We start from the raw sequence: 27413 nt of genomic DNA, 5'->3' as shown, positions 1-27413 counted from the left end.
TTTAGCTGTGGTTTTGAAGGTACACGAACACAGGTAAAATAAAGTTTGTAATAGGAGGTCATTTTTTCTTTTATCAAAGCAAGATAAGCGTAGCTGTTATAAGGCACACTTTCTCTGTAGATCCCATGGTACAGATTTTATGGTTGTTCTCCATTTTCTGAATGTGGAAACATTTTCTAAAGTGATTAGCAAAATCTACAAAATAATTCCAGTTTAATGCATATATATATTATCAGTTATCTGTTCAGTTTCCCATGTCCAAAGGGAACAGCGCACAACTCGTAGATGTTTTCAATGCTTTTTAACGTTCGCACATTCCTTATTCACCTGATCTGAGTCACAGAGCTACCAGTCTTTTCCAGTATAATTCAGTGATTGAAGAGGACTCCTTATTCCCTTCCACTTTGGTGGAACTTAAGCTCATCTCCTTTGCTTGGTGCACTAACTTCTGAAATTTAACTGGCCAGTTTCTGAATTTCATCAAGCAATGCAAAGATAATCAGGCAGAGTAGTTATCATAGGCAATAAAGGGCAAAATGATGATTCTCCAAAATGAATACATGTGCAACGAGGGCTTTTGGTTAGTTGGCATTTCTCTGGCTTCAGCTGAATTATAGTTTTCCTTACTTTATTTTTCCATTATGAGAATCTTGTTGCTAATATTTATTTTGTAGTTTTTCTTTTCCTTCAGTGGGAAGTTCTCTGTAATGGCATTCCAATTCTTTAGTCATTATGTGTATCTTACCTGCCTGACTATTCAATGTCCCTCTTGTTAGCCTTTTTCCTTAACCTGTTATTTAAGAAGACAGGTACATTACAAGTTCTTCTCTTATTTTCTCCATTTAGTTTGATATAGCTTTTGATATTTTTTAGGTCACAAAGTTAAACTGAGCAGTTATGAGCCTTTTCAGTCAATGCATTATGATGACATTTGTCTTGGTTAATTTTCAATGGCATTGATACTATTTTAATGTTCAGAAGATTAAATTTTTGTAAACCGTATGAAATTATTTTGTTAAATATCTCATTGGCAGGTGAGAAATGGACCATTTTTTGGAGTCTGTTTAAAACATGAGTAAACACTGAAGATCTAAGATGTATAGCATTCCCATTTTGATCAGTCACTTAACAGCGCTTATACCTGTAAAGTTAAGAAGTTTCTTCTACCTCCTAGAAAACTGGCTAACATCCCATTTACTGCTTTATTTCCATGGTAGCTAAATACAGTATAACTTGCAAAAACGTGACAGAACTGTGTGTGGCTTTGATGAGTAGCCTTTTCTGCCACAGTTCATGGAAGTTCTCTTTCTAAAAGCATTTGCTCTGAAATTATGCTTTTAGGGCCTTTTTCATTTCACTAACATATGTCTAACTACCATTTACTGGCACCGCACTCCAAGTTCCTGTCAGAAGGAGTCAATTTAGAAAACATGGTTTTGTACTTTAACTTTGTCTTTTGATTGCCATATCTGTGTGTTTTTCCTTCAACAGATGTCTAGCTATTTAGTCAAGGGAGAAAAAAGCTGTCTCTGCAAAAATGATGAGCTGAGTAAAGATGTTTTTTTTTACTTTGGTTGTGTGTTAAGAGCAATTTATGCTGTGCATTGATATTCTTCCTGTACCTTTGGGACTTGTAGGGAATCATTTGGATATTTTCATTTGAATGGAGACTAGGAACTTTAATTTGAGGAAAGGAACAGAAAATAAATCAGTTTCAGTAGAGGCTGTATTGCAGCCTACGGGTTCTTTGTGGTCTGGAGTTCCCATTGCCTGTGCTTAGAGAGCAGCAAAAAGTCTTGCAGACTAGATCCTAAGCCTATGTGTGATAACTATTATTCTATCAGCCACACTTGCTTAACATCCTTCTTCAGATATTTTAACACCTACAGGTGCAAAGTGCTCTGTGTTATTACCTGTAGTGCAACAACACTACAAAGGAAGCCTTTAACCCATCCTGACCTCCTGAGTAACTCCAGCTACAGGACTGAATTGAATGATTCCTCAGCCTCGTACAACAGCAGTGTTTCCATTGCAGCAGGTTAGTGCCATGAGGCTGCAGCTGCTGTGCAGCAGCACAGTCACTGCTTCTAAATTAGAAATACTCCTTTATTTATCATACCCCCAGTAGTAAGTTCCAGTAACTAGTCATTGCATCCAAAAGTCTAGATCTTATTTCTACCATCCCTAACAGTATGAATGTGGGAATAGAACTGCTGGCTTTGCCTGCCAGACTGTGTGATACCAATCTATGTCACTATAGATTAAAACATTGGTTTTCAGAAAGTTTGCTACCTCGATCTACTGTGCAGATGATGCATATGAAATATATTACTTTATCAGATTGTTCAAATGCATGAAAAATCAAAACACAAATGAAATATAACACACATCCAGATCGCAATCAGAATACTGAGAAATGTGAGCCAGGATCCTAAACATAAAGTTCACTATAGAAAAATCTGTATTTTATGGAGAAAATATTTTAATTTCTGTTTTTGCCCCCATGGCTGCTTAAGCTGCTAATTGACTGAGCTTCTTTACTCTTGTGATTTAGCTTTTTATAAAACACTACTGTGGCTGTGCAAATGGATGTGAATTACATCGGGGTTTAGAGACAATAAAAGTCAGAATCTCTTGGGTGTATGATCAGCTGTGTGTAGGATATTACCTCATCTTCTGGGTCAACAGAGAGAACTCACTCATCTGTTGTGTTTATTGCAAAATCATTGCAATATTTTTTCATTAATTTATGTTTGTTGTTTTAGCTTGATTCATCGTAATTTCCCCCATTTACTGCTTATCCATTATAGACAAAATAGTCTATAATTGCATTTTTGTCATTACACTCCCTTTATAAGTGTATGTGGGCTATATGTTCACATGAAATTACATCATTCAGTACTTTGGAAGTAACTGACATTGTATCTGCTAAGGATCTTTCTACTGAAAACTGTTCATGTTATGGCTTCATATTCCTCTCTATGTTTGCGTGCTTCTGATTAAGAATTACAGATTTCATTATCTATGGTAACTAAGGTGTGAGCTTTTGCATTAGAGATCTTTCCCTTATATTAATCTATAAGCCTCCACCAAAACCTAAAGCTCCATTTTTTCCCCGCCCCCCCACTTTGTTAATTTTTAATACTCTGTGTGTTTATCAGACAAATGCTCTAAGGATGAACATTCTAAAGGAGGAGATGACTAGCTTGTATATGCATGGCACTGTAGTGGGGAAGTGTGCCACAGAAAAGGACAGATACACAAGTCTTATTCATGGTATCTGAGGCTTGAGAAATCTGAGGTTCCCATTCCACCCCCCTAGATGATGTGACAGAGTATGGCTTCTGCCCTGAAACATAAGGGCATGATTCTTGTTCCCTCGTAGGATAAATGTGTGGGTATGAAGTGAGTTCTTAGCTCTGTGTTATCCTGTTACGCACCAATTGCTGCAAGTTCGGTGGAGCTGTAGCAATTCTTTGATGTATGGAATTTGGATCTCTGAATTTTAAGTTGGAGTGTGAGAAGTGATGTAAGCAAAATACTGTAGTTTGTGACTCATATCTTTTCCAAACTAGATATGAGAGGCCCATTTTGAATTCTAAAGTAGAACCATTGGTAGTTTATCTTAAGCATAAAGCCTTAAAACAGCCTTCCCGTTTCCCTGTAGTATTCGAAGTTCAGCGTCTGTCAGTCTGCTGTATCTACAGATACACTGTTCAGACTTGAACTCTGGTGAAAATTTCTGCTGCTGAAGTGGAAGCTGTGTGACTAAACTTCATTATCATCGAAAATCATGCGCCATTCATTCGTATCCATTAACTTTTTCAGCTGAATCCTGATTTAATTTATGAGACGTTAGAAACTTCACAGCCTTGAACCATTATCATCCAAAAATTAAATGAAGCTCTGTAATTCTGGTGATGTTTCACTGTGGTATTTAATTCTGAATAAAACAATGTGATTTTCAAAGGAAATAAAATACTGTGTCTGAACTTCAGTATAGTAAAACTGATCCCCATTATTAGATTCTCTGGGCAGTTCTATCTAGTGCTTTTACTGTGCTAGACATCCAAAGGGGTAAGGGAGTTTGCTTTATGCTGAACCATCGTTTTTATTTCCAGGTCACCTTTTCTATCAGATTTGCCAGGTCTTTCACTCCAGCTCAGGGAAGGACCGCTATCTTTCCCCTTGTTGGTGTGAGACCATGGTCAGAAACATGGCCTTTATCTACAGCTTATGAGCTGAATTATCATGTTTGCCGCTGTTATTCCAATACGTGGTCATAAGTTGTTAGCACCATGGCCTCTATGCCCAACTGGTCCTCTGTGCTGGCCTGTTAAGTTTTGGCAGCTAGCATCATTCTGCAGGTGGGTATGCAAAGTTAAATCAACCAGAGCTTTTGACTGTGTGCCTGGAACATGCACCAGAGGGAAAAGCTCTTCATGGGCGTTCTGTGTATACTAGGCCTGTTCTTTTAGCTTGGTGGTAGAGACAGTGAAGGTAAATACCTGAAAATGTGCCATGTCTGACTAAGGCAAAATAGAATCTGAATTAAAACATGAAACAGCGTAGGCTACATTTTTGAAATATGACATTTTTAGCTGAAAAATATTGAGAGGGAATCTGATGTACAACATTCAGAATGTCATTTTATAATATTTTTCTAAGTCTGCCCTTTATAGGCTATCCAGACATGAGTGGAGAGCAACACTTCTTGAATATGTCTCTTTAATTGACACTAAGAGCTCTAAAAACAAGCTTACAGACACTGTGGGGAGATGAAACTACGTGCCTTATGAAAAGCCAACAGCCTTTCTGTCTCCTGCCATCAGACTTCCCATGTGAATAAAGAAAGCTAAAGGAGAATTTAGATGACTAAGTTTGAGAAGTGTCAGAATCAGATGATTTCTCAAAGGGTTAACATTACAGTCCTTGTCTTTTGTCTTTGTGAAGGGATGCAAACAGAAGCAGTACAATGAGTATAAAAGAGTGGAGTGGTTTTCTTGCCCAGAGAAAGCTGTGTGGCAAAACTGTATGTTTAAAAATGCTGCATGTTCATGTTATGCACTACTAGGTGTGAGAGAGGATTCAGCGCGGGGCTGATTAATGACCTCTTGTCCCTATGGGGGACTTAAATGTTCTTAAGTGAGAAACTCCAAACTCTTCTTCTGAGTGATGAAGCTGAAAGGTTTACAGGTGGGAAACTTCTCAACTTCTCAACCCAGATTGGTATCTGAGACAGCCTGAAATAGGTCCCAGGAACTTAGTGGAAGGAAAATCCTTGGGAAGTTTGCTGGTGTGTGCTGCTTAGCACATAAGGAGTAATCAATCCAGCACGTTCTTGTTATGTTAATAGCTTCCTGCAGAGTGAGTCACCTTGATTATCACTAGGTTACCTTTGAATTGCTTTTGGTTTGAGAATAGATGCTGGTGAAAAATGAATTTGTTTCATTCTAATAGAATGCTGAAAATTTATTCATTGGTTCTGACAGCATGTTTTGGGGGTGGGGGGAAATGGCTTTTTTTTGCCTTATTTGCTGGTATATTTTGTCTAATTTGTTAGTCTGATTTCTATGGCATTTTATTTAGCTGGCAGAATAGATTTCCAGCTTCTCAAAACTTGTGACATTGGCTTTTCCAGACTGCAATATCCGACAGGGAACAGCACATCATTTTCTGAATTTCTTCACTCAATGTTTGCTTGTGTACCTCTAAGACATTTCTACTGACCAAACTGGGAATAGGTATCAAGGTATGAAGAAGTATTAAGTGCTGTCTCAGAGAGGCCTGTAGTTCCTTATTGTTTTTATTCAAGTGAAAACCAGTCCTCAGAGACAGCACCTTCCATTACACAAACACAAATAACAGCCAACTAGGGGGGAGGCTTTGTGTGCTTCAGGTGGGACCCTGTGGGCCTTGGAGGGGGCTCTGTTAGTTTATAGCAGCCAAGAAAGGACTTGCAGAAGGGCCCCAATCCCACCATGACAGTTGCAGGTCTAGAGCTGACCGGGGTCAGGACCTGCCAGCACCAACAGGCAGAGGCTTTGACTGGCCCCTTTGGTCAGCCTGTCCTGCTGCTCCTCAAAGTGCTACAGGATAGATGCTATCACCAAAACAATTGTACAGGTTACTGTTTTAAACCACTGAACTGACACAGGAACACTGAAGCACATGAGAAACAGCATGTATTGAGCATTTCCTGGAGCAGGAAATTGGACTAGATTACCTGATGTCACTCCCAGCCTGAATTATCACACAATACTAAACCCAGGGAAGCATAAAGTAGATGGAAAAAAGGTGTCTCAGTAGCTGAAATTCATTTTGTTCTGAAGTGCCTTTCCCTTTGGCATGCAGTTACCTTTGTGTGCATGAATTAAAGGGACGTCCACTTTTCAGATCTTGATATGTAAACTGCACTACTGAAACTTTAGTTTTGGGTTGGGTTTGGTCCCTGAAGTCAAAACCCTTGTTTTGCAGTCCTCTCAGTGGAGGAGCTATTTCCAATCTTCCTTTTCAATTGGTTTGCAACAAATAATGAATTCTGTTTGTTGTTTGAGGAACCAGTACCTTTACATAGTAAAATGATATTGTCCCCCATTTTAATCTTATATTGCTAAGTTTTTTATTATTGATACACTAATAAGTTATTCAAAGAAGCTCAAACAAGAGAGACTCATGGCTGTCTGTGTGTGATACTGTTCATTTTCTAGATGTGCTTTCATTACTGAAAACAATAAAACATTATGGAAACTGCATTGATTTTGTAATCATGATGGCTTTTCCTCCTGTCCTTCTGGACTTATAAACCTCTGCTTTCATAACCTCTAAATATTTTCTTAAAAAAAATAAATTGGTAGCCACTCATTGTCTGTAAATCCTACTATTTTGCTATCTGTGTTTTTCACTTCTCAGCAAGGCTATATTAACCTTGGTTCTACATTTCTGCAGAGTGACAGACTGAAAAAAGGACAGTATTCTGAATGAAGATCCTTGCTTTATGCATAGTTCCTTTCTCTTCTGGATTTTATCAAGAATTTTATCCAAGAATACTGTTATTCATTTTTCAGCTCATAGGTTACTTATTCTTGTGTTAGTTATGTTATGAGGCAACATGCATGTCATCTAGGTATATGGATGAAGGACAAGCTAAAGACATAAGATAAATATTATTGCAGGCTTCTGACCCGGCTGAATGTAATGACTCCTTGGAGCTAGGTACATCTAGTTATTCCTCAATATTCCTCAAGCTGTTTCTTATTTCCTTGTGTGTTTTATGTATTTGATGTGACTGAGTGATATGTGAGGCTTAAAATTTATAGACAGTTGAAAGTGAAACTTTATATAGATAGATGAAAGTGAAATTTTCTTAAGAGGCTTAATTTTTCTCATTAATGGAGAAGAGAAAAAAAATATCTGGAAGAATTATTAAAGAAAGTCAACAGTAATTCCCCAAAACCAAGCTCAGTGTTTGAATTCCACTCATCCTCTAATTGCAAATTTCCTAGAGAGATCAGTCCTTGCCAGCTGACTTTGATGTCTTTTTAATTAGTGATTCTCAATAGATGTCATTGATTCTTCAGAACTATTTAGAGCTAAAGCAAAGGCAAGAATCTTTTTTTTTATTAGCTGATCTTTTCCTTTTAGAAGTTAGTTTAATATACTAGCTAAATAGAAGTGTGTTGCTTTTAAGATATCCTAAGAAACAAAAGCTGAAAGTTTTAAACTTTGATATTTGATCATTTGATGACTAAATCAATGTATTGGTGCCTGTAGAAGTTGAATTGATGTCTTTTGCAGCAGATTCTTATTCATATCAATGGGATCAGAGAGCTCTTAGGCATTCAGAGAGCTATTCGTGTGCTTAAGTGTTATTGTCTTTCATACACAGTAGAATTGGAAGTCCTTGATATTATTTATGAGCTGAAACCAGCCTTCCTATGTGCACTGTATACTACTAGTAAGATTCAAAAAACTTTTTCATTTCTGTAGCTGAATATGCATTTTAGTAAATTAGCCTCATACATACGGATGGGTTTCCTGACACCATCTTCAGAGTCCTTCTGCTTGTTCTCTTTCCTATCCCCATTCACGTTCAACACAGGCTATTACTGCATTTCACAGTTATTTATATTCTACTCATGCAATTGCAAAAACATTTATTCTCTACAAAGTCTGTGAGGTTGGGATTGATCTTAAAATGCCTACGAGCTTTATGTTTGATTTCAGATTGGTCTTGGCAATAGAATCATAGATCACAGAACTGTTTGTATTGGAAGGAACCCGTAAAGGTCATCTAGCCCAATTCCCCTGCAATGAACAGGGACTCCTACAGCTGGATCAGGTTGCTTAGAACCCTGTTCAGCCTGATCTTGAATGTCTCCAGGAGTGGGGCATCCACCACCTCACTGGGCAACCTTTTCCAATACTTGACTATCCTTATCATAAAAAACCCATATTTTTCTTATACCCAATCTAATTCTCTTCTCTTATGGTTTGAAAACATTTCCCCTCATCCTGTCACAACAGACCCTGCTAAGGAGTCTGCTCCTTCTTTCTTATAGCTCCCCGTTAGATACTGAGAGGCTGCTCTCAGATCTCTCTGGAATCTTTTCTTCTCCAGGCTGAACAGCCTCAACTCTCTTAGCCTGTCCTCATAGGGGTGGCATGTGTACAGAATAGCATTGTGAGAGCCTCTCTTGCTTTAGGATAATAAGTGAGTAGTATCCCTTAATGATCAGGAATTTGACCTTTCACAATTTCCAGATATTTTTCTGTACTTAACTGCCTGTTATCCCACACTCTCACAAGAGAATAATTCACCATGTGAATACACTTTCTAGTCTTTTCCTGCACCAGCTATAAGAAAGCAAATACCTTGTGATTTTCCCTACTCTGGTTTTATCTTGCTGCTGTTCTTCCATTGTGAAAACTATGAGGGAGAAATTAGTGTTGGAGGACATTGCCACTGGGCAATCATATGATATTGTAGTTAATTACCAAAAATTTAAGCTGAGAAAGTTAAAACGTATGTCTAAATATAAAACTTCCTTGGCCAGAAAATGGCACACTGTAATGCAAGAGATTAGTTTTTAAAAGTTTCTGCTGCATTTTATTTGGGCTTCAGAAGAACTCATTAAAATTACATTGCAGCTATTCTTGTTGTCTATTAGACGTGCATAACATTATAAACGTAGTTTTCCCCTCAAGTGATGATGAAATATCCCTGCTTCTATGAAATATCTAGTCAAAATTCCAAAAATACTTAAATATACCTTTGGCTTGAAAGTAGTGTTGTAGCAATGTAGCTCTGGAATACAGCATTTGAAATTCTTTACTTCTTCTCATCTGCTTAAATTCAGAGTAGATTAAGAAAGAAACAGGAGAAGTAGAGGACAACGAAATCCTTCAAAAACAGTGTCTTAAAGTTAGGTCTCCAAATCCAAAAGACAAATGCTTGCTGATAAATATTCAGCATTGTTAAGTAACCACTGGAATACCTGGTATGTTTGAATGTTTTTCTGCCAGAAGACAAATTGTAGTCTCATATATAAATGCTGTACAGTGTAAGCTTACAATACTGAGTCTTGAGTTCTTACTGTGAGGGTATTGTGTGCATAGCTTTTAAGGTGCTGGCAAAGCAGAGCAAGCTTGAGAATTCCACATGGTGGATGGTGTTTTCCTTTAAGCTCAGCATGGTATCTGATGTTATCAGATGTTCAGGTAAAAGTATCACTGATTGTTTCTGTGGTTGCAGGCATAGCTTATTGATTCCGCCTGTGAATTTAATTTTATCCTTATTATCACATAAGATTAAAAAAAAATAATAAAAAATCGAGTTATTATGTGTATGGGAAGGACTCTAGGGAAGCCAGCATAGACAATTACCTACAGATACTGGTCAAGCTGATTTTGTACTTTAATCTTTCCTCTTGTACACTTTAGGAACGACTGGATGTTGTGTTTAGGGACATGGCTTAGTGGGAGCTATTGGTAATAGGTGAACAGTTGGACTAGATGATCTTTTAGGTCTTTTCCAACCTTGGTGATTCTATGATTTACTTAGGACTTGGTTTCTTCAAGGAAAATCTAAATGCAGCTGTATAAAAGGTAACTTAAGTCTTTTGTGAGGTCTTCCAGTTGTAGAAATGTTGAAAACCGTAGCATCTTTCAGAGTAAGAGAATCTACTCAACTCCAGTAAGCTGAGTTCCTTTTTCAAATAAATCATGAAAATATATTTCCTCTTTCTCATTTTTTAATTCAGAGTTTGGGGGTTCCCGTGAGTTACAGATAATAAAGCTTAGATCCACAAGTCTTCCAGAACTTTCAAATTTTCCCACTCATTTATGTATTTTTATCTTTTAAGTCACACAGAATAAAAGCTCTGCCTTCGCATTTTTGGAGCATTCGCCATTTAAAATACTGTTTATAACATAGCCTTGAAAATCTATTTCTTAAATTAAACTGCTACAATTTCCAAATGTATTCTTTTTTTCATAATCTCCACGTTGTGCTATCCTGGCTGTATGAAGTCTGGTTTTATAAAATTAAATGCCATGGTAGCAATTTGAAGGGTTCTTTTAATCCACTGCACGTGAGTACTTGCAGTGACTTCATGCTGGGTGGAAAGCTATTACAGAACATACCATTTTGAAGTTCTTGCTAAGTACAGCCTGGACTAAAAGTGACTGCCAGCTAGTTACTGGTACTCCTTGTCTTTTATGAATATGTAGGTATGTTGCAAAGTGTTCTCTTAGTTGCGATTGCTCTGCTGTTAATGTCCATGTATCCTTTCGAATGCAAGAGGTTTTCCTGCTGCAGTAGAGCAATCCTAAGTGGCATTTTGTCATTGCATGATCCTATATAAATGCATAATAAAATACTGATCTCACAAAAAAATCATATAATCAGAAACACATATTTGTAAAGAGCAAAAGTTCATGTGAAATTGAGTGTTTAATTACAATTCATTACCGACTGCTGTGATAGTTGAGATGTGCTTGAATGGTGCTACAGAGAGATTTGCTCTGCCTGGACCATTTCTCTTTTGTATGGGCACTGAGCTTCAGATTTCAACATTTGCTGCTTAGCAGCAAGTCTGTAGAGCAATGACACTATTTAAAAAATAAAATAAAATAAAATAAAATAAAATAAAATAAAATAAAATAAAATAAAATAAAATAAAAATAAAATAAAATAGTAGATGGAGTTTCATCATGAGAGTTCTTTCCCATCTCCCAGAAGGATTTCATAGTCACTTTCACAGCTCCTTGTAGTAATTTCCTTGTAGTCAAATGTTGGGATTTGTTCGTATCTGAGGTCAGTACTTTATCAAACATGCTCAGCTTTTCTACTACTGTTCATAATTAGTATGCACAAAAGGTTAGTGTGTTTTGTACATAGTTGAGTTAGTCCGGCAGGAGTTTCATTTTGATCTGTTGCGCACATTGTTAACTATGGTCCTGTCACTATCAACATGGGTGGACAATGATAGGACAAGGGGGAACAGTTTTAAACTGAGACAGGGGAGATTTAGGTTAGATATTAGGAGTAATTTTTCCACACAGAGGGTGGTGACGCACTGGAACAGGATGCTCAAGGAGGCTGTGGATGCCCCATCCCTGGAGACATTCAAGGCCAGGATGGATGTGGCTCTGTGCAGCCTGGTCTGGTGGTTGGTGACCCTGCACATAGCAGGAGGGTTGAAACTCGACGATTTTTTAGGTCCTTTTCATCCTAGGCCACTCTATGATATGATTCTATGAACTATGCTTTTTCCTAACCCTCTTTTGTAACAGTACTACCTTAAAGGCAAAATTTTTAGTTTACTTCTTGCTTAACATTTCTCGTATTCAAAGAGTACGGAGAACTCTTCACAAGTTGTAGCTAATACATGTTCGAAAAGTCTTAGTGGAGACTTTAATTGTGATTTTGATATTTTTCACATGCAAAATATAGCTTTATGGGGTTTCACAGCTTTTGTGATAGACCTTTGCATGACTGCAAAACAATTTAGGAATTACACAGCATTCAGTAAATCTACCAGTAAAGTGTCACTGTGGTTTCTTAAAATCTATGCATCTTCTAGCCCCCAACATTGTCAAGATTTATGAGAAAAGATTTTCTGCCTTTCCAGCATGCAGAAACCAATTCTGACTCATTTTTCTTGTTTCTCCACAAAACAAACAAAAACTTCTAAATTATTGTTAGACTATTGGATGGATTTCAAACTTTGTGCAGTTATTTCAATCAGTAACTATAAACAGAAAAGCCAAGCTGAAAATGTTGAAAGTTATGAATTACTACTACATGAGACCTATTATAGCATAATAAAGTACCCTGGGTTGGAATGAACTCACAGGGACTATCGAGTCCAACTCTGGCCTCCACAGAAGACCACCCAAAATTCAAACCCTATGGCTGAGAGTGTTGTCCAAATGGTCCTTGAACTCAGGTACTTGTGGCCGTGCCCACTGCCCTGAGCAGCCCGTTCCATGCCCACCGCCCTGTGGTGCAGACCCTGTCCCTGACCCCCACCCACCCCTCCCCTGGCACAGCTCCATGCCGTTCCCTTGGGCCCCGTCGCTGTCACACAGAGCAGAGCTCAGTGCTGCCCTTCTGCTCCCTGTGAGGAGCTGCAGCCTCCATCAGGCCTCCCTTCACACCAAATGTAGGCCCTAAGCATTTTTTTGTGTGTGAAAACAGTTGTTTTCCTGAGAAAATATCAACTACTTTTCAGGGATGAAAAGAACGCCGACAGTGGCATGCTGTCGGAATGGGCTGAAGCCCTCTTTGCTTTTACTCCTTCTAACACAGTCACATTTGCAAGATAGCTATCAGTAGTTGCCCCTCACTCTGCTCACTTGGGACTGCGGCATGTGGGCTGAGAGAGACAACTGAAACGTGAGGAGCTGCAGCCGCCCTCTGTGTTCCCCTCCAGAGGACACCCTGTCCCTGTGTGAGTGACGTTGATGGTTTTGGAGCCAGCTGCTGTCGAGCCGTCATGTCTCCTTGCTTGACAGCTCCACTGGAGGAACAAAAGGCCTGTCGTACCAAAGATGATTTGTAAACAATAAAGCAAGGAAGAAAGAGCGTTTTCCATCCCACCATGTCCAGCAGCGTGAAAAACAATGCTATGTTACCCAAATACAGGCTTCCTTTAAAGTGTCGGCTGCTTCCTTATGCAAAAGGGTGTGTAAAGAACAGTCAGGGCCGAATTCGGCTTCTTGTTGACTCTTGCAATTTTATTGGCTTCTTACAATTAGAAGAACTAGGCCTTTTTCTTTAGGATGTTGCCTTCTCAAAGGGAACAGTAAAACACAGCATCTTGTTCCAAATCCAGTAATGGTTATTTGAAAACCCATTTTATTGTAATTTATGTTCCCTGTATTTTCAGTGTTTTTGACATCATTCGTATTAAATCAGAGGCTGAACACTGTAATTTTTCCTGTTTTCCCAGTAAGAACTTGGTTGCTGATTAACTGTCTTTGGCAGTGAGTGGGTAAAAATTAACACATTATCAACTTAACAATGAAATCAAAGTGAATTAGAATACCATTATCTAAAATAAATTATATTTTATTAGTACTGTGTAATGTTCTTTTAACTGATGACAATGATTTATTTTTGCTTAGATGAATGATGAAACTAATCAGTGAATTGCTGGATAGATGCTCTGTTAAATTACTCCTGTATTCAATTGGGAGCCATTAATCTATTGCTTTGTGTGCTTATTTGTCACTGAATTCATGGGGGGATGTGCAGCTTCTTACCTCATTTACATAAATAGGAACTAGAGCATCTTCAGTGCTTATCAGTGGAGTTTCACGGTTTTGAACCAGAGAAAATTTGACAGTAGACCCCTCTGTCTTTGGCTTTGTCTGAAGAGAGACCTTTTAGAAACCACCACACCATTTTTTGTTTGTTTTCAAAACTTTTTAAGGGAATTGATCCTGCTTATGGCAATATACAAGTTTGGTTTTGTTTTTTTTTTCTCTTTTATTCTTTCAGTTAATGATATTATGTAATTGTATTGTAATGATTGCTTAAAGATGGATGTCTACTGGTCACTTATTTTTATATTTTATATATATTCTCTCTGTTACACTGGATAAACTGTTGTTGTGCTGTTTTCTAGTCCACCCACAGGAATCTGTTCATTAAAATTTAATCAATGAAGATAATAACAAATGTGTTGATAGCAAAAACAATGCAGATTCAGGAAGCTAATATAAATGGAAATGCTTTTATTGTAACTTTACAATCCAAAGCAAGCATTTGTCAGGCCAGTTTACAATTCAAAGGAGAAAAGAAACTGAGCTTTTTGTGAGTATTTAGCATAAATGACAGCTGGGTCCCCAGTACATAATGATTTTCCTAGCAAGGAGTTACACTGTGGGAGGTAAAAAGGAAGAGCATTAGAAAATTTTTATTAGTTCTTTGAAACATATTTTTCTAGTAATAGAAACTCAGAAGCAATTTTGTTTTTAGTGTATAGAAATCTTTCCAAATAGCGCCGTCACCTTGAAAAATGTAACATTCTTGATTGAAAATTGCCTCCTACTGAAATTATAACTCATGCCCAAGACTATTTTACAAAAAAGGTAAAAATGGTTTTGCTCTCAACCAAGTTGCAGCATTGATTTACCTCTTCAACTCTAACATTCAAAACATCTGAAGACAGATTAAGCACACCATGAAGATGGCATAAGATTAGTTGATGCGAGTTAAAAACCAAATTGTAACTAGAGTCCATCTTCTGTCCTTTTTTTTTTTTGCTCTTAAATGAAAAAAAAAACAAACCTACCAGCAGACAAATGACTATAGATTTTGATAATTATTTAATTTCAACCTTAAACCCACAGCCTGTACCCTACGAGCCAGTGACAGGAGCAAGTGGATGCAGGGAAACCTCTTAAAAGCCAGATAGCAGTGTGGAAGGGTATTAACGGGGCTAGTAATTCAACTGCATGTTAAGGCTGGAGCTTCCATATGGTTAATTAACTTGCAATTTTGCTTGAGATGTTTGCATATTATATTTTGGTCAGCTCAAAGGAAGGAATGAGCTGAATGCTTGTGGAAAGTCACAGAATGAAGCACACAATACTTTAGTTTTGAAGATCTTTATCTGTGCTATCTGTCCTGTGAGTATCCTTTGGAGGTGGAGGGAAATGTGCCACCTGCTCTGGCGTCCTGCAGTGAGTTAACTTTGCAGCTGCTATCTGCATCACGGGATTATGATTTGTAACAGTTCCAAAGCTCAGGAGTCTGCTTCTTTGTCTTTTGCAGAGAGACAGAGGAGCCACGTGTTTCATAGCAGCTCATAGGCAACACTTGATTTGTATGATTTGTGTACGACTGGACAGTTTGTACAAATGGGCTGAGAACAGAGTTCCTGAAATGCACCTGCAGTTTGAGCAATGTGCAGGTTTGTAACCTGAATGATTGAAGAACAGTCATGTGCAATGTTAAAAAAAAAATACGTTTCTCCCAGAGCATGCTAAGCAATTCCTCTTCTTTAGGGTAAAAGCAGCTGAAATATCTCCAAGCATCAGAGACACTTAATATCTGCATTTAGTTTACAGTCTTCTGGAAGCTGTATCTGTTGAATGTTTTAAGCTATACAGTGACATGCAAACTGTCTGTGTCATGTCCAGGATTGTCATTACTTTGTTGGGTGAAGCAAAAGCTTCTGTGGGCTTTTGTGAGCATGGTGGCTTTTCACAGAGAACTGTATTCTGCTTGGTTTTCTTCCTGCATATGAGTGGATTTCTTCACAGGTTAGGCCACAGTTGTGGCTTTATTTGCCACTTCTTCCTCTCTTTAGCTCCCTCAAATCATCCTCACAGCTCTGATCTTGTTCTTCTGTCTCTCGGGCTCTCTGAAGGACAGGAGTTTCAAAGATTCAGGCGCTCTTGGAAATGAAAGTAAATATGCAAATAATAACTAGTGTAATCATCTTTGAACATAACAGGATATAAGCCTCCTTTGAAGGACAGAAATTCATCTAAAGCAATATCAAGGACTTTTTGCAACTAAGAATTTTGTAGCATTTAATAACTTCTGAATGTTTGTTTTGGGGGTCTAGAGAAATTCAACATGTACTGAAGTCACAGAAATTACGTGACAGAGTTACCATGGCTCTTAAGTTAATGTCTGCTGCCTTTGTGATTTATTTGACATGGCCTTGTCTTTGCATAACAGGCTGTCTTGGAAGAGCTCTGACAAATCTTGAATAAGAATGGTGATGTTATTTATGAAATCTTATCCCTTTTAAATTTCCTCCATCCCTACCCCACTCCCTGTACTGAGCCTGTGAGCTTTCATTTGGTCAGGGTCACCCCAGTAATGAGATGTTCTTTGAATTTCAAGATATGCTGCTCGTTCAATAACTGGGTAAATTAAAAAATGTTCCTGGGAAGGCAATGCAGTATCAGAATGCAGTTGCATACTTGGTAATGCTCTGCTGTGCTGTCCCTGGGTTCCCAACAGTGGTTGGGCCTCAGTAAACTGGAATTGATTTTTCTACTCTAGCATATGTTAATTCAGATTAGGATATGCAAAATGCCTTAATTTATTTTATTGGATAGCAGGTTATGGTTTTATACTAGCTGAATGGAATCTAATTTGCTGAGAATAGGTGGTGAAACAGATACATCTAAGGGACAAAATAAAGTAGAAATGAATACCAACAAATGCAGAGTTTGTGCCGTGGCATTGGTAGGCTATGTACACCATTGCGATGCCCAGTGAATGCATTATGCAATGTTAGACGTAGCTCTGTACATTTAAGTGACAACAAGTGCTGCCACTGTTGGAACTTGTCGTCCAGGAGAAAATAATTGTTTTGCCATGTTGTATCCTGTCACTATGGCATTTGCATTCTCAGAGGCCCAGGCGGTAACTTCTGTCTCTGCTGCAAAGTCAGGTTTTGACAGGTTTGATAAATGAAAAATTCCTGCACCATTCTTTTTTTTTTTTTTTTTTTGCATGAGGAGAATATTAACTCCTCTATTGTAGACAAATTCCATTCTTGTAACTTTATCATACTACTTGAAATTCCTATGCTGTTCACTCTTTGACACTGTTTTACATATATATATACATATATATATATATATATGTGCTGGACTATACTGATGTACTGTATGCTATTTAAATGACTGCCCCAACACCACCAAAGATGAATGACTTTGAGCTTTGAATGAGCTTTGAGATCCTCTGGAGTGAGGTTGTCATGACTGTGCAAATCTCATTTAATACTGTATTTGATGCATAAGATAGCATGACAGTTTGACCTTGCAATTTAATGCCCTGCTCAGCTGTGACAAGGGCTCCTTAATTACAATGGCTCCTTCCTGATATTCATATGTGCTGTATTTGGAGAGCTGAGCATTTAAGAAGCTGCTGGGATGGTCTGAATATTTCTATGCTTTAAAGTGTCCCAGCCTGGTGACAGAACGATGGACAGATCCAGGGTGACTCCTGAGTCCCTTTTGTACTTACATTGTTCTTTCTTCCTTCCTTTCCTGTCCAGAGCTGTCTTTTATGTGAAAGGTCACTTTCATGGTTTTTTTTCCTGGTAATTTTTTATCTCTCTCTCTGCAGCTCGGCTAGAAGACACAATTGGGCTACCAATCTTGGTCATTATGTTTATCACAACTTTATAACTATGCAGTTTGTTTATGCAGAAATGTTATTCTCTTCTGTGTTGCATCTATTTTGAATTTTGGTTAGGGGAGTAGGGATAAGAACTGTCCTTTGTCTACTTACCAGCTAATTTCAGGACTCTTTTTTTTCCTAGCTCCTCATTCTCCGTTTTCTTTCCTCACTTTGAGCCCTGCCAGCTCCCTGGTTCTCCAGGAGCAGCTGCTACAAAGATGTATGTGTTCTCCTCTGTAAAAACAGTCCTTGTTTTGTGTTGCTAGGCTACACCCTTCCAGCTGCCACTGAAGAAATGCTCTGTGGTGGGAAACGGTGGGATTCTCAAAAAGAGCGGCTGCGGAAAACAAATAGATCAAGCGGATTTTGTCATGCGGTAAGATGGAAACCTCAATGACAAATTGTCTGCCCTTCCCCCTGCTCAGTCTCCTTGACTTTTCAAAGCTATTCAGTTGTGATTAATCAATTATAATTTGCCTTGGTTTCTTTTCTTCTCCCTTTCGCGGGATGTTTTGCAGAAGTGATTTGGGTACAAGTGTGAGAAGGGGTAATAAAGAGAGTTTTGGCTGGCCTCTGCAGATGTGTGCATTGTGGTTGTGGCAGACCATATAGTGTCACAGACAGGGATTTAGGAGCTGCTTTTCTTTTCAATTATTCCTTATTAGACGGAGTCTCATCTTGTACTGTGCTTCATCCTTCGCAACTCTAAATGCAATCATATGCAATCCATTGAAATCGTGATGAGTAGATACTGATTCATAGGACAAGGCTTAATAAGTTTGGACAAGCTAAAATATTTCCACATTTTTTCTCCCTCCAGATTAATTTCTGCCTAAGAGAAGACAAAACCTTTTTGATTCCTTGATGCCATCTTTTTTTGAATTCCCCACATTTGTTGTACCTCTGGTCTTTCTGAAGTCATAGGAATCTGTCAGAAGGGTGCTAAATTGGCTACTGCTTTCTTGACTGAATTTGGCACTTTCTAGATTTTGCGTTCATTAAGGAAGGGAGAAGTTGGCTCCTTTTTGTTAAACATGAACAAGAAAAACATTGTGGGGCAGAAACTGTAAGACTGGTTCTGAAGAGATGAGAAATGGAGTTTCTTTGGGTTTTGAGGTAGATGCATAATGGGCTCTCACTTTAGCAAGTCTACTTATTGAATCCTAATAGTTTATTATAAGGCCATACAAACTTGCTCTAAAGCAGACAGTATTACTATAATTTCTGGCTTGCATCTCAAGGAACAAAAATGCTTTTGATGTTAAAGAAATACAACAAACTAAAGACAAAGGCACAGAGGGAGGGACTCAGTGTGCTGACTGCCATTACTGCAAAGCTCCTTCAGTGTTCCCGAGACTAAATACGAGAAACTGCAGGGTATGATATGGTAATATTATGTAGATGCAATAGGAAGTTAAAATACTGTAGGAGCAATCAGTTACAAAAACAATAGCAACGTTTTTTATAAAGCAGCTGTTACAGCCTGATCAGAGAAAATGACTTTTCTTGCTCTCTAGGGAGGGTAAACCAGCCATTGTCTGTACTGAACTTATTTTGGATTGGAAAGAAGCAAAAATCCCAGAAACTGCCTGCAGGCTGTGCTGCATTAGTGGTGCAGTCATATTTATGAAAATATTTCATTTCTGTTGGGGAAGAGTTAATATGCCACTGGGAGAGAATATTTTTGTAGCAGGTGGAAAATTTAGCAGATCTCTAAATCTGATTTCTATAATCTGAGAGCTGAGAGAGGAAGAGAATAACAATAACTTGCATAATATTTTGCATTTTTTTATAGGAAATGTGTCTGATGGCTTTCAGCTATTTCTGCAGTGCAAAATAATCATGGCAGGTTTTGCCATTGTTCATTCCTTCCATTCACGTTGCTTTTAATTTCACTTACAGCAGAGCTTATGGAAATACGATTGCAACCATCTTCTGCAAGAAATTGTAATCGCTAAAGTTAATTAATGAGTTTAAACTCCTCTTATTGCTGAACATCTTCTACAAACACAGTTGTACTGACAACAGAGATTAAAAGTGCAGCAGTTTTCAGCCTCTAGGCCACAGCACACTTCACCTGCAATAAAAAAATGTGCATGGCATATGGTCTACATGTTTAGTCAGAGTAGTAACCGTAGGCTTTTCTTGAGTTATGTGGGTGTTTTTCAAGTTTGTAATCTTTATTTTTAGGGTGGCTTTTTGTTTTAATTTTCCCTTTCCCTTCATGCAAGCAAGTATTTTAAGAAAGAAGTGTTGGGTGCTAAATCATAAACAACGTATTTGCCTGTATTTTGACAGAAGAGACATAATTTCATGGCGTTAGACTGTGAAGAAATATTTCTGTCTTCTGATTCTCCCTGTCCCCCAACTGTCTTTTATATCTCTGCTATAGTTTGTGCATCTGCCAGGGAGAGGATTTCTCTCCAGGGGACTGAGGGATGTTTTCCATGCTGTTTGCTGGTGCATTTGTTCCAAATCTGGACAAAATTTGTCATTATGTTCAAGCTGACTAGTGGCTATCATGATTTGGGAAGGACAAGCTGTTATCTTTTAATTATATTCTGCCATGCCATCTAGCCATAGCAGCCCAGATGGAGCTGTAGATATTAAATATGGCGCTGCTTTTGGGGTTAGTAAACAAGTCCAGAAAAATGTTTCTTTCAGTTGCCATAGGTAATTATTGTCTTTATTCTGGTCAAGGTGCTACAAAGGAGTAGAAATGAATATTTGAAGTCCCCTTTTCAATTCATGTTAGTCCCTAGCGTTTACTATATGTACAAGTAGTTGTGTAATCACATAACATCAGTCAAATGCACATGCATTTGCTCAGCCAAGCTGCCTGGATTCCCTGCACCTGAAGGAGCTCTACTTATCTCTGGGCCAGACTCAGAAGAAGTGTTTCTGCCCTGTGAAGTTCAAAGGATCCCTGTCATTTCAGTCAGCTGTTTTTACCTATTCAGGTGGCAGGCCTCACATGTGAAAAAGACACACATGAACTGCTGTGCTTTGTTGATGATTTTTTTTCCCCCCACAAAATCTGGGCCTAAGCAGGGAGATACCAAATTAAATTGGCCATTAAGTTTTCCTCTTTCATTTATGTTCACATAAAAAAAAAAAAAGCCACTGTCCTGTTTATTCCATCTTTCCTGCATATTCACATATCCTTTGTACCAGGAACAAAAGTAAGATAAAAAATATGTGTATCTTAGCGTGAATCTTTTACTTCTTGGTGCGTTACCCACCTGCACAGGGCTCAGCACTCTGCTGACCCCTTCAAGAAAAGGGCAAGGGGCTTCTGAAGATGGACTGACTTTTTGCTGAGTTTCCCATTGAATATTTATGCCACTTCTTAATATTTCACACAGAACAGGTCGGGAATGTGATTTACTGCTGAAGGGACTTAATGTGTTTGAATAATGCTTCTGCAACTGGTGTGTGAAATAAAGTAAGATGATAAAACTGAGGAGCTATCTTGGTCCATCACAGTGCTTTTAAATAAACTTCAGTCGAAAAAGGCTTCTTTAAAGCTTGCCATATGAGTCAATGTTTATTCAAATCAGGAACCATTAAACTGTGGCCTGCCAAAGGTCCCTTATTCCATCTCTTTGCTCTGGGGCCAGGTCACCTGTCCACACATCTTTCTTCACAAATATTTGTTTGACCTACCACTGAAAACTGCTACTGAGAGAGTTTCTACAACCTCTGAATAGAATTGGGGTGATTAATTTGTGTCCCACTTAGTGCAGGTGGAGGATGAAACCAAACACTGTCTTTTTTTCTTCCCAATTTTTTTATTACATAAACCTTTCTCAGTTTCTAAAGTTTTATCATTCTTTATCTGGAATACAAAAAGAAAACAGAATAAGCAACCAGTCATTGCTGGTCTAGAGAGTTTTGTAACCCACCCCCGCTGCCTGGGAGATGCACAGAGGCATTGCTTGAGAAGTGCTCCCAAAACAGAGTGCCAGACAGTTTAATGGGGGCCTGGGCAGAAAAATGAAGCCACCTCTTCGAGGAGTGCAGCTCCTGTTATGGAGACCCCTGTCTCCCTGGTACCAGAGTAGCCTGGTACCAGGCTGAGGCACTGGGACACTGGGTGCTGGGAGCTGCGCCTCAGCCTGTCTGACAAGATTTTTGGGGGAAAAAGAACAAAACAACAACAAAACCACCTCAACAACAACCTCAAAAACAACCCAGAAGCACTAAAATCTTACAGTGTTGCTCCAGAACACTTTCCAAATCTACTTTTCTTTGAGAATCTTGGTTTCGTTTTTACCCTGTAAGTACTAATGTTATTCTTCATATCTTCAGTTTAAAAAGTTAGACGACTCTGAAATTGAAAGCATTGTTTTGACGCTCGTTTTTGGTGTAATTTCTGTGTATTGAGTTCATTTCTCTTGACTAATTTCTATAACAGAGCTGAGGCTTGGATACAGCTTGAATTTATGTAATTTGCTCTGAAAGTGATGCCTCTATTTATTTCTATGGAAACTCAAACAGATACAAAGAACACAGTCACACCATTTGATAGAGCAAATTCGCAGCTACAAAACATTATTTTTCAACATAGTCATTACCATTAGCTACCTTTTTTTGCCAGTGATGAGCAAGAACTGCATGCCATGCTCATAAAAATCTGCACCAGTGGAGGTGACCCACTGTAACCACTGCTGAAACACACCACCCATTGCCTCACTGTGCTCACATCCAGTGCTTCGTTTCCACCAGCATTCAGCAAGCATTGATGAATCACAGTGCATTTTTTTCTGCATGGAGGAATATAATTCTACACTCTTGCTTCATACTTACTTCCAGGTCAGACGCTGTTTTGTCTGACTGCCCCTCTGCTGCCCTCTGGTACACAGCAACAAACTGTAATGGAATATTGAGGGGAGCATTCAGCCTCTACTGCCATACCAGCAACATCCACCTCTAACATTGTGGGCCAAGATATTAAAGTGATAGACATTACATTTGGAGCAGCCCGAATATCTTCAGCTTTATTTACACTCCTTCCAGCTCTTTACTTGGGAGTATTTGGGACTGCTTTTTCTTTGCAAGTTTCTCTCCACTTCTGTTTTTTTGGAGCCCTGTTTCTCTGCTTGCCAAAGTAGATCTACTTGGTCACTATCTTTTTTATGTTATTGCCCTGTCTGCCACAACAGGACTGTGAGAGAACATAGTATACACACTGTAAATGATCACTTACAGTTTTTTCTCTATATTTTCTTGGGAAGTTCTTGTATACTGAAGGGCATTTACCCATTGTTTGCAAGACGTGTATGATGTGTGTGATATTAGTGTGGAGCCTGATGCTGGAAAACAAGACAAAGCAGAGTGAAAAATAGAACCTGGAGGAAAGAATTTGAAAGAAGTTTTGGCTGTAGATAATAGCAGCCTCTTCTGTAGCCTTTCAACCTGTCAGAGGTGCCAGGTCACTTTGTTTTTTGCTAAATAGTTCATTGAAGCATCTCTGCAAAAGATTTTTTTCTGTATTTCCCTGCAGTCTGGTACAAGAATGCCGTATTGTGGATATGGGATGTGGTATAGTAAGAAAATACATTGCTTGGTCCAGTATTTGAACAGCACTTTCACGTTTTCTGTCAGCTTGCAGTTCTTTTTCTAAAACTGCAAACTTGCAGAATAAGAAGGACTGGGGTTGAAGCCTGTCAATCCTGACTGTTGGTTAAAATCTTGAATGTCTTTCTGTGCACAGGTGCAACCTTCCTCCTCTATCCAGAGAATACAGAAAGGATGTTGGACTGAAAACCCAGCTGGTGACTGCAAATCCCAGTATAATTCAGAAAAGGTAAGGAGCATGTTGCTCTGTCCCTGGACTGGAGAAACGGAAGAAAAATGTGTCATTTGTGTTCTAGATGTTAGTGTGCCAAAGTTATGTCCTGATTCTGGAAAAGATGAAATGTGCAGTGGCTTCATGTTGGATGAAATAAACCAAGATCTTTTCACCGTAAGCAGGGAAGCTAAGGAAGACTGGCTTCTTGCAGAGTTTTTATCTTCTGTTTTTTTTTCACCTCCATGCCTTCAGTTCCCTCTCATTACCTGTATGACTGTATATGTGCCAGAAGTGCTTTGGCTACTTGCAAACCAGGCACATACCAAATGGGTGGACCACACTACTGCACTGGTTGGGCCAACTGGCTGCTGCATCACACAGTTAATGAGACGCTAATTTCGATTTCTCTTTGGTTCAACTCTGATAGCTTTTCTGTCCTTACTCTCTTTGTATTATTTGTTTGATAGTGACTTACGAGTACAAAAGTGATTAGGACAGACTGCTCAGCAGGTTTTGATCATACAAACTGTGCTTCCTAGGAGACTGGGTTAAAGTTTTGTTTTTTATTAGAGTTAGTTGAAATTTTCCATATCATAGCAGCTGATGAGAGAGGGGAATAGACAAGGAAGAAGATGCCAGTGCTCTGATTTTGCCTTACTGAATTTTAATTGCCATGTGTTTGTTCTTTTTTTTGTCGCCCAGAATGAGGTGTTCTCAGACAGAGTGAGATCTGGTAGTAACCTGTCATATTCACTGAAAAACACAGAGAAAAGGCATAAACTGAGGGAGTGAGCAGGAGATGATTAGGCATAAAAACAAAAGTATAATGCAGGTATGGGGATGTGAAGGTTTGTGAAAGGAAGCAAAGAAGTGAAATAAAATTCATAATAGAAAGCCAGGTATGTGAGAAAGTAGGAAGGCACTGAGCAGAACTGGAAATTGATGTTTGTTGGTATCTAAATCTAATATTCTTTTCTCTGCCAGGAATCAAAGAATTGTCTAATTTTGAGTGGAAAAGATGGTTTGTATGACAGTCTTTGGTAGAGTAGAAAAGAGAAGATGATCAAGAGGGAAATGGAGAAGTCATCATCTTCAAGGGTTGTTTCCAAGCAGAGCATGTCTAAACAGGGTAAGGCATAGAAATGCCAATCAGAACTGGAAGAGGATGCACCAGGTGCCAGACAAGAAGAGGGAACTGCTCAGGGCAGTGGATCTGAGGATGAGGGATCTGAAAATCATATGGGAGGTACATGCATGGCTAATGAGGTTGTTTTAAGAAGTGGGATGAAATGTTCAGAACATCACAGAGCTTGACAGTAGCGATGTGGATAAAATGAATAAGAGCAGTGAGAAGTACAATGCTTGCAAAGGTTTTTACAATAATCGAGGCAGAGGATTGTTAAACTCATGAATATTTTGTGTCTCCCGCACCCTCCATCAGTGGCTAGTGAGGAAAGTTTACTGAACGTAGTATGTTTTCAGGGAAGAGGAAAAGGAAAAAGAGATTTAGAGATGTTACAGGAGGACTATGGAACTATGCTAGGGAGACTGTGGAGTTAACCAGTATGGAAAAAAAGGAAGAAGTGAGTACATGTGAAATGGCACTCTGTGAGAGAGGGATATCAAAACAGGGGATTGACTGGATGAGGAGGGAAATGGAGAAAGTGAAAGGGGAGAAAGAATAGGATAACAGGAAATTGGATTATTTTCAGTGCCATTTTTGGCATGAGTGGATGACAACTGTGATGCAAGACATTTGATGAGAGAGTAATGTGGTGTGTTTATGTATGTTTACTGATCAGATAAGGAGTTATACAACCAGTTCCTAAGAATAAGATAGAGAACAAATTAATAGTGCTGAAAAATAGCAGAGAGCTCCTCTGAGGTCTGAAACTCTTGAGAGATCTGGCACTTATCTTCCTCTGCCTGGTTAGAAAGATAGTTTTTAAAAAATGTGTATATTTTACTAATGCTTCCTGTATGCTCTTTAAACTCATTATTTGGACTCCTGTGTGGTAAGTTAAAATTTAATCAAAGCAGCGAGTCTGGAAGTTAAAATAGAAACAAGACTACTACCCTCCTAAAACAATCGATTTCTATAGAAATAAGCTTTTTAAGAAACTAAGATACATATCAGTGTAGACTTTCACAACATTCAAGGACTTTTTCAGAGTAGTGACTGATATGTATCTGTTTCTATGCTATAAGTTAACCAGCTTTACATAATGGCATTATTCATTATCATTCCACCACTGTCCTCTTGTCCTTACTTTAAGTAGGTTGATATTGATGAGGCTTGACATCTCAATTATCTCTCAAGTGTGTTATGGCAGATTTAGTGAATTAATCCTGCAAAATCATTCATTGCTTCTAAAAGATATATCTTTACTAGATAATTTATGATTAAGAATACTGGATAGGGCAAAGTTTTCGTATCAGGGATTGGTAGGCAATTTTATGGGTTTTTTTTTTGTTTTTTTTTTGTTTTTTTTTTGTTTTGTTTTGTTTCTTAAATCAGAATGATTTAATTCAGATAACTAAATTGTTACCTGGTAATTAATGCTCAGTGGTATTTCTCTCTAGCTTGAGAGCCTTAGTATCACTTTAGTGATACCTTCTAAATGTTGCCATTTATAAATCCTGAAGTAAGCAAATGATAATGAGAGAATTAGAGATCAAGTTCCTGCTCTGTTTTAAGCAGCAGTGTGATTATGCATGTGGGTCGTACAGCTTTTATGTGTAAAGTATGGTGCTCAGTTTTCAGCTGGATTTGAGAAGTATGAGGAATTTCCTACCCTAACATGGCTTATCATAAAGGAGTACTGACAGCAAAGGCATTATGATAGAAATTTCCCTGGCTGACTAGGAGACTTGTGATGACTGCTCCAATTTCATTTTTCGTCTACGATGTGTCACAGGAATCTCCCTTCTATTAGTTCCTCGAGCCTGTGTAAAGCTTCCTTTTTCATTCTACAGTCAAAACTTACTTCCTTGTCAAATCCAGAATTGAGGTGGTAATTAGGATTGAAATATGGTATAAAGCAATTCCTGGGACCACCATAACCTCCCCTACCCTCCACATCCCTCAATACCTTAATCAAACAGAGGATTTTAAACATGTTGGCATCCTTGATGTTTCCAGTTCATTCTCCTGCTATCCTAGTCATCTTGACCTTGTCTGTAGAAAGCCGTGCTGTAGACAGATTATTCTGCATCTGTCCTTTTATATTCTTTCCATATTTCTTTAAGATACTGCTAGGACGGAAGCTGTACAGTAGCAAGATGTGTGAAGCATGTGTAGCTGTTCTTAGGCTCTGTGGAAAAAATCAGCAAGGTAATGTTGCTTACAGAGATTGTTTCTGTATTCTGAATCATTTACCTCTAACTGTGGAGCAGAGCCTGACTAGTCAGTGGATCACACTGGGACACAAAAAGATTTATGTAGATACTAATGATTTTTGATCAATGGCGGATTTTGACTAAGTGGTACAAGGAGTCACTATTTAGGATATAGATAGTATGTGTTTCTTGAGTCACTGATTAAGAGCTGTATCAGAGAAGCAGTTGGATGCTATCTTGCAACCTCCAGCAGCTTTGATAAATATCTGATAATACACTTATCTTTAGGCTAAACTTTCAAAGAATCTGCAAACAAATGTTTTTTGCAGTAACCTTCCTTTCTAGTTGCCATGACTTTTCACTCTGTCTAACCTGTGTAGACATATATAATTGTTAATGTGGATGTAGCAGCCCAAATAGATGGTTTCCTAGCATCCACTGAGTTTCAGATCTACTTAAATATGTTGGTAAGTGCTTCATCCATGAGCTGTTTGTGTTTCTGACCTGTGTGGAAATAATCTCATTAGCAAGTGACACAAAAAACACGTTAACATTCTTTATTTATTGTAATACAGCATCATTACAACTAACAGAAGCCCCTGAGGTTTGTAACACACTTCC

The 27413-nt window shown here is 38.4% G+C and overlaps 1 protein-coding gene across 3 annotated transcripts in view; it reads left to right on the top strand.

The window, feature by feature from the left end:
• The window catches only part of ST8SIA1 (ST8 alpha-N-acetyl-neuraminide alpha-2,8-sialyltransferase 1), a 157653-nt gene that overhangs the window by 44069 nt on the left and 86171 nt on the right, over positions 1–27413 (top strand). For 2 of the 3 annotated variants that reach the window (XM_085542144.1, XM_015869469.3), the window contains exons 3-4: positions 17926–18035; positions 23376–23468. In XM_085542144.1, the coding sequence (XP_085398270.1) occupies positions 17926–18035; positions 23376–23468 (203 nt within the window). Of the gene's footprint in view, positions 1–17925; positions 18036–23375; positions 23469–23535; positions 23645–27413 lie in introns of those variants that run through there. The other variant, XM_085542139.1, reaches the window with a different exon arrangement.

Source organism: Coturnix japonica, chromosome 1, assembly GCF_054131305.1.
Source record: "Coturnix japonica strain WE chromosome 1, WE-NBRP24, whole genome shotgun sequence".
In the NCBI taxonomy this organism is placed as follows: domain Eukaryota; kingdom Metazoa; phylum Chordata; class Aves; order Galliformes; family Phasianidae; genus Coturnix; species Coturnix japonica.
The sequence above is the reverse complement of the archived record's forward strand: the minus strand, read 5'-3'. Positions and strand labels throughout refer to the sequence as shown.